The sequence below is a fragment of the Helianthus annuus genome, chromosome 17 (assembly GCF_002127325.2).
Source record: "Helianthus annuus cultivar XRQ/B chromosome 17, HanXRQr2.0-SUNRISE, whole genome shotgun sequence".
Taxonomy (NCBI): Eukaryota; Viridiplantae; Streptophyta; class Magnoliopsida; order Asterales; family Asteraceae; genus Helianthus; species Helianthus annuus.
Genome location: NC_035449.2, coordinates 7,244,771 through 7,258,781, shown reverse-complemented (window position 1 = coordinate 7,258,781; position 14,011 = coordinate 7,244,771). Strand labels below are relative to the sequence as shown.

Here is a 14,011-nt window from a genome sequence, read left to right as displayed (position 1 = left end):
CAAACACAGCAAGTCTGTCCGAAGGATCAAGTGGACTGCTCGATAGATGATCTATCGAGCATCCAGCTCTCTCGAAAGATACACATATACTTCGAAGGATGGTATATCCTTCGAGGTCCAACTGCATCTATCGAAGGTTAACTATCGAAGGTTAACTTTCGAGCACATCGAAGGATCTACATCATCCTTCGATGTCCCATCCTTCGAGACAGACAAAATACAACCATATACAAACTGTTTGTCCAAGTCAAACCGGAGGATGGTTGACTTGGTCAAACTTACATGACTAACAAGGACATCGTTTACATCGTGACCGAATACAGACAAAGTACAGACACAAGTGCACCAACAACTAGTTGGATTGGAGTTGTAATAGCTATTTTTATTTCTTTCTAAATTTCTCATTCTCTAGTGATCACTTGCTAGTGATTGTTTTCTAAAGGGACATATTAATCCATTCTAATAAAATAAATAAATAAACCCTTACTCATTGTTGCCTTGTTGGGCCGTTAGCTTGACTCATGGTTTGGTTTTGTCAGTGGCGGAACTAGAACATTAACTCAGGGGTATCCCAAATTTTTTTTTACCGTGCAATCATACAATATTAAAAAAAAACGACAATAAATAAATAAAGTAAAAGAATTACCTAATAGATTTGTCCTCTTCTTTTTTTCATAGCTTGAAATCGTTCCATTACATCTTCGTCTTTTACTTCACGAAGAAAATCCTTTTCGACCGCACAAACCATAGCATTGTTCAAATATTCTTGGCCCATTCGATTGCGTAAATCCGTCTTGACAAGCTTCAATTTCGAAAAACATCTTTCAACGGTTGCGGTTGCAACCGGTACAAGCAAAGCTAACTTAACTACCCGATAAACTATAGGACAAGAAATATGCGTTCCCGTTTCAACCATAAGACGCGCAAGATCACTTATTCCATTCAAGTTGTCAAAGTTATCATCATCGCTTATTGTGTGACGAAATGACTCAATATCACCCAAAAGAGTCCCTATTTCTTGTGTAGTAAAATCATCCGGGTACATCTTAGCAAACACCAATATCTTCGATGGGTCAAACTTAGAAAAACCGTTAGAAGGATTTAAACCCGACATATTTTTTTATCAAAGTAGTTGTTACCTCACTAAATCGACTTCCTAATTCTTGAATTTGCATGTCTAAACCTCATTAAAAATGTCAACCTCAAAATGATGTCGATTTGTAATGACATTCTTTCGGTTTCTTGGGTTACCATAACTTTCCGACATGTCCAACATTGTAATGTTATATTTTTTACAAAAGGAAGTCACTTTTTCCAACATCGGCTCAAACCCATTTTGTCTTAAAGCATTTAATGCTCGTTTTGTACCATTTATCAAGTTGGCCGCTTCTAATAAATCTTTACCTTTTTGTTGAAGGTGTTTTGAAAGAGCATTTGTGTAACTTAATATATCTCCCATCAAATGCATATAAAAAACAAACTCGAGTTTTTTTAAAATACGATAGAATACCTTTTGCATTTGTTCGTTGTTGACTGCAATCTCCATCTTCTTTAACATGTTGGAGTACGGTCACAACTTCCGGAAACAATCTAAGCAAACTGATGATGGTTCTATAATGTGAACCCCATCGCGTATCACCGGGTCGTGCTAGGGAAACCTCTTGGTTTAATCCTTTACCCGTTTTAATTTTACCTTCAAGTAATTCTTTTTCCACTCTAGCCTTTTTTTCCTCCCTTAACATATCTTTTCGTTTGCAAGAAGCTGAAACCGTAGTGACAACCATGGAAAGGAACTCATAGAAAGTTTTGACACCGCTATGTTTTTTTGCAACAACCACAATAACCAACTGAAGTTGATGAGCAAAACAATGGATGTAATGTGCTGACGGGTTATCTTTCAAAATCAACGCTTTTAACCCATTAAATTCTCCCCGCATGTTGCTTGCACCATCATAACCTTGCCCTCTCACCTAAAACAAAAAAGAATTATAACATAAAAAATAATGATTATTACAATAAATAATGTAAAGACTCTATGAATTTTATTACTTACTTGCTTTACGCTTAACTGGTTGCTTGCTAATAAATCATCAATGGCTTCTTTAAGAGTTATAGAAGTCGTGTCTTTCACATGAACAATTCCGATTAAACTCTCTCTAACAGCCCCAAGTTTATCAACAAATCTAACAACTACAGCCATTTGCTCCTTTAAAGAAACATCACTAGATTCATCTACCAACAACCCAAACACATCATCTTTAATTTCTGCACAAATGCTTTTTGTTACTTCCTTTGAAAAGCATTCAATAATCTCCTTTTGAATCTTTGGCGATGTCAGTTTATTGTTCTTTTTTGCGTTCCCTAATGTGTACTTTCCAATTTTCGGGTGGTTAGTACTAATCAAGTTTAACACCGAAAGAAACATACCTTGAGAATTAGATTCTTCCGGCTCATCATGGCCACGAAAGGGTAAAGAGTTTTCTAAACAAAATCTAACACTCATAACGGAACCAAGTAATCGATAATAGTTTGCAATCATTTCTTCTTTAGTCAACTTCTTCATATTCTCATCCATATGTTTCTTTTGATTCATGAGATTATGACATTTTTGTGCCGCCTTTAAATGATGACTATCAACATTCCCAACATGTTCCTTTAATGACCCCTTTTTACTCCAATCACAAAAGCCTTTAGAACTAGAAGACCATGTATCTCTTCCGCCTTGATTACCAACATCTTCTTTAAACAAGTAACAATATAAACAATATACTTTGTCTGCTTTGATGCTATACTCTAACCAACTACAATCATTAAACCAACTAACAACAAAACGTCTTTTTTTTTCCATAACAGTCTTTAACGGGAAACTTATGACTACGAGGTTGAAAAGCCCCTTTAACAAGATATGACCTTCTTATGTCATCTATTTGATTTGGGTGATAACTAGTAATAGGTGGCCTATCATGTGGATCCGGAGGACGATCATTCAAATCAATAATACCTCGTGTTGTTGGAATTGAAGTTGTAGGATTATCATTATCAACATTCGGACTTGCATCAACGTCATCATTTGCTTGGATATTCTCATTATCAACATTCGGACTTGCATCGCCATCAACATCATCATTTGCTTGGATATCATTACCAACATTCGGACTTGACTCATTATCATTAATTTCTTCGAATTTTCTTTTGAAAAAGTTCCCAATTAAAGCTTTTTTTTTTGGATTTTGGTTTCGTCATCACTTCAAAGTTCAAACAATTATCAATCAAATAACAGTCAAAGTTCAAACAGTTATCAATCAAATAACTGAATAACAATCAAACAAACCTGAATTATCAATCAAATAACTGTTTCTGTCGCTGTTGTTCGAGCTTCGATTTCGATTCGCTGTTGTGCGAAACTGCGAATGGGCTGCCAAAGTGCCGATTATCGAAACATTATCAATCATCATTCATCAAACTAACAAGTAACAATTATCAGTCAAACAATATGTTCGAAAATCGAAATCCAAACAAACCTGTTGTTAGTGTTCGTCTCTGAAACAAATCTGCTGCAGTCGAATAGTCGATGATCTGCTGAAAGTCTGATTGTTCTGTGTTCGTATAATCGTATGACTATGATCTGTTGCGAGTTGCCTCTCTGTTCGTAACTTCGTATAATGAGAATTGCCGAATTGGAATTGCTTGCCGAACAGGAGTCGACTGACGTTTGATATGCCAATATCATTCTGCCGCCCAAAATAATCAGTTGGGCTATTACTTAATTTGGCTCATGAGCCAGGTGGGCTATTATTACTTAATTGGGCTAATTACGTTGCTGAATAACACTTGAACTAGCAGGCTTATTATTTTGTAAAAAAAATTTTGAGGGGTGTCCTATGTATAAAAAACGAAAAAAATTTTTTTTTTTTTTTACACTTCTAGTAAAAAGTTGAGCCGTAGCCCGGGCTCCGCCCGTCAAGCCTTAAGGTCCGCCCCTGGGTTTTGTAGTATGTTCTCATGACAGGCTTAAAGCTTATTTGCTCTAGAGATGGTCACAGATTGTCACATTAATGCTAAGTTGTTTGAATAAAATTTACTACCATTGAGACGTACATGGGCATTAATGTTAGACATCATTTAGATCAGATGGTTACAGACTGTCACATAATACCACTATTAAGTGATTGCTTTAGATTTGCATGATTGGTGAAAAGTTACATGAAAAATGATAGTTGTCCAACTGTTGACGGTTGTAGCATGTTGCAATGTTTGGTTGTGTTGGTTTCCCCATCTATATATAGAAGGACAGTCTTCGGTTTTCCATAACAAAATGTGCATACTCGTTCTTGGTTTCTTTTGAATTATCCAATTAAAGAATTGGAGCACAACTAGATTACTTTACTTTGGAAGTGATCAATGCACGATTCAAAAGACTTAACCATGGAATTTAAATCTACAAATAGTGTGATCTTTATGAATATTTCTAAACACTTAAACCATGGTTCTCTTATAACCTTCTTCCATCTTTGACGTTGATACTCAAAACTCCTGTGCCAAAATTCACGAGCACATGTCTATAACTTGGAGTGCTTGTTGCAGCTTCTACTGTTTACTACTAGATACAAGGAGTCCACATGCGATGATATCCCATGTGAATGCAAGTGAAACATACCACAACTTTTGACAATTACACAGGCTTTGCCTATGACTGATCAGCAAGTATGCATTATTATGTGGTAGTCTGGCCAAGCGACGCTCTGGACGCAGGAGAAAAGCAGAAATGAGAGGTATATAGTAGCAAGAGTAATTTGGCGTCAAAGTTAGAAATTAATAGACGAGACTCGAATTTAATAATGGCTATGGATCAGTTGTAGAAGTCCTAAACTAAACTTCAATTGGGTTGTGTGGTGTTGTAATCCGCCTGTGGGGAGTCATTTTTGAGTGATTGATGTATTAATGTATTGAAGTTTCATGTCATTTGCTTTGATAAGCTTCCTCGTTGTAAAGTAGAATAATAGTTTTTTAGTTAAAATTTGCATGGTCCATCCTTGATTTAATTATGGTTGATCTACCTAAAGGTGTATGTCTACTCCTAATGAGAAATCATCATAACCTTGATTCATCATCTTTGTCATTCACGTCTAGATATAACGCATATATAATTGCATAATTGGGAATTAATAGATGTCCAAGCTCAATGCTGATGGGCAGCTTAATTTTTGTGCTTGACGTTGGAAGTTATATTTGTGTTGAGGTGTAGGTCCACTTGGAGGATCAAGATAACCTACTTCCTTGTTTGTTAACACAAAAACAAGTGCGGAATCCACGTAGTTATGCAAACCAAAGCAAAGTAAAGCAAACACAAGTAACCAAAGATTCACAAGCTTTGATTAAGTGAAGAGAACCAGTACAACACATACACACAGTGCTTACAACTTCATAGGGACTCTCTTACTGAATTGTGAAACAAGTATTGTACGAGTACAAAGAATTTATGGGGCGTGTTGGAAGCTAGAGGAGAAGGAAATGCTGCAACGAGAAAGATTCGTCACAATTTGTTAAAGAAGGAGTTCGAAGGATTTCGGTTCATGGAAAATGAAACACTCTACGAGATGGCTACTCGGTATTATCACTTGGTTAGTGAGATGCATTCATACAAGGTTCTGGCTACACAACAAGAAATGTTATGCATTTTGCTAAGGCTTTTCCACCCAAGTGGAGTCAGTTCATTGACTTGTTGAAGCATACTGGTGTTTTAGATACACTTAGCATTTATGAATTCGTCCAAAAGCTCGAGAATAAGGATGAAGAGGAAATTCGAAAGGCTAGACGACTTCCAGCTCCACAAAACTCTGAGATATACTATGGAGGTATTAATATGGGAGTTAGTACCAGTCAACAACAACCGAAGCTTCAGACCGCGTTTGTATCAAGTACAGATCCTTATAGGAGACCGTTCGATTCAAACGCCTATCTACCACAACCCAAATCAGCACAACTCCCTGGTCCTCCCACAGATCCTTATGGAAGACCATTCGATCCGAACGCCTATCTTCCTTTTTCACAAGTTGCACCTCAACAAACCCAACAACAACCCTCTCCTTTCACACAATCTACTCTATAACTACCTTGTCAACCACCTACTCAACAAGCTTTTTATGGGAACAACAACACTCAATCTTCAAACCCCAACACTGTCAGATTTGATACCTCAAACTTCACCAAAGTAAGTGTGGAAGGTGCTCGGGAACATATAGAGCTTCTAAACACAATGGTGAGTGCCTATTATGGATTAGTCGCCGGTCAAATTGGGAACATTAATTTGATAGATGAAAACTATCAACAAATAGAGAGGGAGGAAATGGAATTGACAGATATTAAGTGGGCGTTTGCAAGTGCAGTGAGAAGAGCTAAGGACTACATGAGGAGAACGGGTAGAACAAGTTTGGAAAGCAAAAGGGACACTAAGTATGGTTTTGATAAGGATGCAGTTACGTATAACAACCCTCCTAAAATAATTATAACGTCCCTATACGCCCTAAAATACACCCCATAAATGGCCCAAAATACCTTTATTTTTATAAAAATTAATTAAAAACAATTTTTTTGGTTCCTGGCGGGGCGCGACAGAGCCCTTGAGGGCCGTCACGGGGCGCGAGCGCCTGGCCACCCACCCTCACCCGGTGCCGCCACGTGTCGAGTGCGCGTCGAACCTTTGCGTGTGACTGATCCCAGCTATGCCCTAGACCCCCTAGCTCACGGGCCGCGAAAGCCACCCTTGGCTACATCGCGGGGCGCGAGGGACTCGACGATCAGCTCTATATATAAAGGGCATTGGCATTCAACTCAAAATCGTTCAAAACTTCGAATTCTCTATAAATCTCTCAATTCTCTAAAGCTAAAATTATACTCGGGCATTATACCCACTAAAATAACGAAGTTCTACCTCGATGTAAGTATCATAACCCCCGGTTACGTATTAGATACGCTACCCGATTGATCTAGTTCTCCTTAACGGCTGTCGAGGCTCTGCCCGACGTAGTCATTGGAGTTTCTGTCTCGGGGAGGGTATAACTAATGTAAATTGGGTTATTATACTAACGCATGTGCATTGTTTAATTAATAAATTATAACCAGGAAGTCACAGGAAAAATACCTAAAGTAACAATGTGAGTAATCTCCTTTTTGTAAAACTTTTTGAAAACTGTTTTTACAAAACCTCAATTGTTTTTACATGATAATTAACAGTGATTGAGTATTTGTAATTCTACAATTATCATCGGTATGTTGGGGTTTTGTATACAAAATTTGTTTCTACACTGTGAGTAGTAACATGACCACAAGTCGGGTTGACAATACCATGGGTGGTAATTAAGGTAGAATGGTAAACAAATGTAATTGCGAGATCGCCCTCAATACTGTACAATGATAAAAACCTATTTTGATTAAATTGGGATTCACTCACCAGTATTTCCCACTGACAAAATGTTTTTAAACGCGTTTCAGATTACAAAATGTGAAAGCCAAATAGAAGCCATCTGGACAGCACTGAAAGCTTGGAAAAGTGGCTATAAAAGTTACCTAAATAAAGAAGATGTTTTATTTCAATAAAATAGGGTTTATGTTTGTAATGGAAACTTGGGAATTTCCCATGTATTTAATATTATGAAAATGTGGTATTTTACTCTGATAAAATATTTCCTAACTACGGTCCTGATGTAAATTCCGTTGCCAAATTGATAAATATCGATACCACTGAATCTGAGCTTGCGGCCGCCCGCTCCCAGGTGATTAGGGGCCGGGGGTTGTGACAGAAGGTGGCACCAGAGCTACAGCCACTGATTTCAGCCACATAAGTGTTCTGCTAACACCAAAATTTTATTCATTATGTTAGAAAATAATCTACGTGATTACGTGTGTATCTGTATTTTATTGTTTCGTGTTACTTGACAATTTGTTAGTTTACAGTATGAGTGATCAAGGACCATCGGACGTTTATCGTCAATTGTCCAGCTCTCCTAGGGACGAAGGAACTTCTTCTCAGCCTACCCCCTCGGGTTATTCAGCTGACACCGAAGAAGGGATTTTTGTATTCAAAGCGCAATCTGAAGAGCCATTCCTTACCAAAAAGAGGATGATTCAGCAGAGGAGCTCACGAGCGTAGAGAAAGGATAAGAAATTTACAGCAGCAGAGAGCTTTAGCAGCTGCGAATAGGGAGATGAATGCTCAAACTCAAGAGATAATCAATAGACGACTGCCAATTTCCATATACTAGCTACCACAGCCGCAGACCCGAACCTAGAACAAATTATAGCACTACAGCCACTACCCTTATTCCCAACACAACCCACGGAAATAGAGACAAATCCCACAGACCAAATTCCAACACCTGCTTTCGACCCAGCTGAAATCCCTAGAGTCCCAGCACCCCATCCCCAAAATTATGACCCATGGTTTGACGACCACAAGGATTACCCAGAACTCCACCCATAAGAGGAACCCATGCAAAACCCAATAGCACCCTACCCAGACCTTGACCCTCTAGATCCATACTGGGATAATGACCAAGATATTCGAGAAATCCTAGAAAACCCGTACCCTTACGAAGAACCCATGCCACAGTACCCTGACCCGATACCATCACCTGCACCACCCATGAGCACTGAGAATGTGCAAGAACTCCACACTTTTGGTGAGGAGTTGTTAGATGAAAGTGAAAAGATAAGACAAATAGGCGAGAGACTCGTCTGGAAATATGATGAGCGTAACATGCAATATTGGATGAACTCATATCAGTAATAATATATATAGATATAATATATATATATATATATATATATATATATATATATATATATATGGTAAAGGTTCCTGTAAAAAAGACAAAAAGTGTGAGAAGGATAAGAAAGAATCTACACCATTAGATCTTTGATCTAATTGTTTAGATTAATAGGGACCAAATTGTAAAATTTGTTTTATTTTTTTGGACTGAATTGAAAATTATAGGGGTAATAAATTCTTTATATCCATTCAAAATAGGAAACTGTAATCAAAATCCCTACAATTTCGATCTCTCTCTCCAATCGCATGACCAGAGCTCTCTCTCACTCTCTCTCTCTCTACAAATTCGATCTATCTCTCTACATTGCAGTGGAGCGGCGGCAGCGGCGGCGGCGGCGGCGCTGCCGGATCGGCAGCGGTGGTGCGGCGCTGGTGGGTGCCGGATCGGCAGTGGTGGTGCGGCAGCGGCGATCTCTCTCTCTACATCGCACGACCAGATGATCTCTCTCTCTACACGACAGCGGCGGCGGAGCGGCAGTGGTGGTGCCGGAAGTGGAGAAGATGATACAGAGGTGTTATATTCTTTACTGAATAGTGTTATTTTCTTTTCTGAATGGTGTTATTTTTCTTTTCATTAATGGTGTTATTTTCTTTTCTTAATGGTGTTTTTTTCTTTTCTGAATGGTGTTATTTTCTTTTACTGAATGATGTTATTTTCTTTTACTGAATGGTGTTTTTTTCCATTTCTGAATGGTGTTATATTTCGTTACTGAATGGTGTTATATTTTCGTTACTGAATGGTGTTATTTTTTCGTTACTGAATGGTGTTATATTTCGTTACTGAATGGTGTTATATTTCGTTACTGAATGGTGTTATATTTCGTTACTGAATAGTATTATATTTCGTTACTGAATGGTGTTATTTTTTCGTTACTAAATGGTGTTATATTATTTTACTGAATGGTGTTATATTTTTTACTGAATGGTGTTATATTATTTACTGAATGGTGTTATTCGTAGTGTTTTTTTAGAGATATTTGAAAAAAAATCTTGTTCCTATAATTAAGGTGGCGGTTATGGTAAGTTTTGAATTAATTGAATTAATTATAAAATTACTTATTTACCCTTTTGAATTAATTTAGATGGAGGACACATATCATCTCCACAATATTTCTCACCTTTCTCACACTTTTAACCTTTTTTACAATAACCTTACCCATATATATATATATATATATATATATATATATATATATATATACGCGAGAACCAATGTGAACACAACAAAAAATGCCTAAAAATAGCAAAAAAACACACAAAATTTTTTTTTAAATATTTTTTATATAAAAATCGCTACTTTTAATAGCCAATTTTTTTTTTAAATTAGAAAAAAAAAATTTTTTTGCTACTAAAAGTAGCGATTTTAACATAAAAAATATTAAAAAAAAATTAGAATTTTTTTTTTGATTTTTTTAGATTTTTTAAGGTTTTTTGGGGGTTTAGTTTTTAGCATTTTAGCTTGGGGGGGGGGGGGGTTGGGGGGGTTTAGGTTTTTGGGGGGTGGGAGAGGGGGGTTTAGGTTTTTTTTTTTTTTTGGGGGGGGGGTGTAGGTTTTTGGGGGGTGGGGGTTAGGTTTTTTTGGGGTTTTTTTTAGGTTTTTTAGCTATTTTAGGTTGTGTTCACATTGGTTATCGCGGTTCTTGCAATAAAGGTGGTTCTCGCATGAACCTTACCCTATATATATATATATATATATATATATATATATATATATATATATATATATATATATATATATATATATATATATATATATAATCCAATTTACAAAGGCTTTACAGATTTCCAAAAAGCTATAGAAACAGCAAGAGAACATTTTGGGGTAAGTGGCTTTTACATAGAACCTGAAGAGGTTCAAACATTTGCAGACATGGCTAAAATTAAGCCAGAACAAATAATTAAAAATCAAGAAGAGCTGATCACTGAGTTACAAGATCAGCTTGTACAACAAGGAAAAAATACACACTCTATACAAGAAAAGATTGAAAATAGTCTGTTAAAACAAAAAATAAGTTTATTTGAAGCAAAAAATACACAGTTATTACAAAAGCTTGAGAAAAAAGATAAAGACAAAACAGATTTACACAGGACGTTTGAGTGTTTCAGGACCAGGATTCTTGATACACCTTGGCAGCAAAGCCTAAAACCAATTATAGGAAGATTCCCAGAATTTGAGAATCTTGTTTCACAGAAAGTTTGTGCAGAATTTCCTTTAATTTTGTACAATTTGCAACAACAGCTGATAGACATGGCATTCAAATTTGATAGCGAACAGCAAGGGTTCAAAGTAGTAGAAAGAACAGATGAAAAAGGAGATGGAACTGGTCTTCTATTACTTCAAATATATCATCCTACAAAATTGACAAATGAGCAGATAATTCAATTTTATCATCATGGTATGATCGATTATTTGGAAATAAAGTTAGACAGAAAAACAGAAGATCTTCTCAACCAGCTTGGAGAAAAGTTCATTCTAATTGCAGGAAATATGGCAATTAGATCAACGACTTCGATCATTGGTTGCAAAATAATTTCCTCATTCCCTTATACAGATGCATACACATATAGGCCAGCAAGAAAAAGGATTTTCATTGAACATAAAAGTAGAATCGGCCTTCAAAATCATCTACAGACAACAATGACAACAACTAATATAGAGTTTTCAACTCTACCTTGGTTAAGTCATTCAGATGAAAAAAGTCCAAATAATTTTACACAATTTATCAAAAAATATCAGGAAACCCCAGAACTTCCTGATTATTATCCATGGAGAAATTATCACTTGGTAGGTGAAGGACATTATATACAAATCTATACAAAGCCAGTCTGGAGAATGCTTCTACCCTTTGCAGGGGAAGGAGACACCCTGCAGTTACAACACATTATCAATTTAGAAGACGAAGAGGGCAATGACTTGGAAGACTGTTCTAGTCCACAATCCATAGACTCAACACACAGAGATTTCTAAAAAGACATGATGAAAACATTGACCTAAAGAGACAGCATTTCTAGACAGATTGTTGCCCAGCACATGCATCTGAAAAAGAATCCATTATTGTAGATAGTGCTTATTGTCTTTTTCTTTCTTTTATTTGTATCCGTTTATTTTTCTGACACTAGAGCAATATGTACAGTATTTTGTTTGTGGGATAGCTTTTCTTTTTGCCTATATAAGGCATAGAATGCAGTTGTAAAAATCATCCCAGAATTCAATAGAAATTTCTTGCATTTTCATTCACCCTTATGGCACACTAAAATCCTCTCCGTCACTCCTTAGCCTAACCTCCTAGCCCCTTAGTTTCGTTCATTGTTCTTCATATTATATTCCAAAAAAAAAAAAAAAAAAAGAGTCTTTTTTACCTTTTGTTACCCCTTGTTCACTCCGCTGTGCATAAATCTCAAGTTTTACTCAAGCTTTTGCCTTCCCATTCAGGAGCCATTTTCTTATTACCCACTGTAAGAAATTTTTATTATCCCCCTTATTTACTTTTTACTGTTATATTTTTACTTTTTACTGTTCTTTCTTTTAAAATATTTCTTATATATTTCTGTTATTTCTGTTTATATTTAGTTTTACATATCCATGTTTGTATTTATGTTTATATTTCTGAGTATAATAATAAAAAATTTAAAAAATTTAAAAAATTAGTATATACCCTCTGATATGGTATATATATATATATATATATATATATATGGAGCCGCTAAAATAGGAATCATCCCCAGTTGTAAGAACCGCGAGAACCACTCTCAACCACTCAGAATATGCCAACATAAAGGGTATATCGGTCTTTTACCCCAAATGTCAAATCCCCCCTCTCTCTCCAATTAATGACACCAGAGATTTAAAATCTCTCATTTCTCTCTCTTCAAAATATTATCCTCTCTCCTTATAAAACTCCATCCTCTCATCCTCTCTCTCCTGTGTAAAAGAATCTGTAACCACCATTTCTCTCACATATTTTGATTTCAGCTCTCTTGGATCTTTTGATTTCAACTTCCCCTTCCCCTTCCAAACACCCACAGCCGACAACCCCCCACCCCCTGGTCGTTCTGATCGGCGACTGGTGGAGCAAGTTCTGTTTCGACGGCTCTTCGTTCCGTCGACAACCACCGGCAACAGCCACCCCTCACCTCCCTTCTTCATATGTACAACACATCCCCCTTTGATGACGTTCCTGACGGTGGGTACCAGAAAGAGAGGTGGAGAGAGAGACTAAGCATAGAGATAGTCGGAGAGCCGACGTCGCCGGCGACGTCAACGACGTCCAACGCCGTTCACGGGCGGAGTTGTGGTGGCGGTGGGTTTTGACGGCGACGGCGGGGAGGGTTTGAGCAATGACGTGCCCTGTGTTTGGGTTTTATCTGATGTTGGGGGTTTTATCTCCCATTTAGCTCCGGCAGACTTCCGGTATGTTTTGGGGGTTTTATCTGATGGTGGGGCGTTTCGATTAATCACCACAACATAAACATAAATAAACATGCACAAGTAACACATAAAAGGCATACACACATAAGAACAATAACCAGAACGCGTAATTCGAGTTGCGAGTGCGATTACGGTAAGCGATAAGCGATAAAACAAGCGATAAACATGCGATAATAGCGATAAACCTCGATTATAACAAGTACTCCAGATAATACAACTAACGTAACAAAGTAAATAGACTATCTACAAGTCAAAGAAGTCAAAACAGCAGTTGAGCAAGGAGTGAAAGATCGCAATTAGCAATCTTTTCTTCCTTTGACTTCAATGTTGACTTTGACTTTGACTTTCGAAACACGGGGTGTTACAGCCGGGTCCAACTTGGTTTCGATTCCTACCTCCGGTTTTACTTAAACATAAAATTGATAGATAATGAAATTAGATTGATTAAGCTAAATAACCAGACTAATTTAATTGAAAACTAAGTTTGAGTACAAATACTGATTTTGACGATGATTATATTTCTGATGAAGATTTTAATTTTAGTAACTATGAATGGACAAGTTCTAATTTTACATATGATGTTACTAATTGGCAATATAGTTATCCTTAAATATAGTTTTTGTATATGTATATTACATCAAACAATTAAGGAAAGAAAATAGAGTTAACCCGCTGGTTATGTAGAAGCTGCGTGAAGCTTTGAGCTTCGGTTCGATTCACTAGACAGCTGTTGATTTTTTTTTTCATTTGAAAAA

General features: G+C 36.8%; 1 protein-coding gene across 1 annotated transcript; it reads right to left on the bottom strand.

Annotated features, from left to right (window-relative positions):
* Positions 1-1,177: 1,177 nt before the first annotated feature.
* LOC110923650 (zinc finger MYM-type protein 1-like) lies at positions 1,178-3,452 on the bottom strand. The gene is made up of 5 exons (XM_022167715.1): positions 3,332-3,452; positions 2,911-3,214; positions 2,054-2,801; positions 1,511-1,970; positions 1,178-1,404 (listed from the first exon to the last, which is right to left on the bottom strand). The coding sequence occupies exons 1-5, from the start codon at positions 3,450-3,452 to the stop codon at positions 1,178-1,180; spliced, it is 1,860 nt and encodes a 619-aa protein (XP_022023407.1).
* Positions 3,453-14,011: the final 10,559 nt, after the last annotated feature.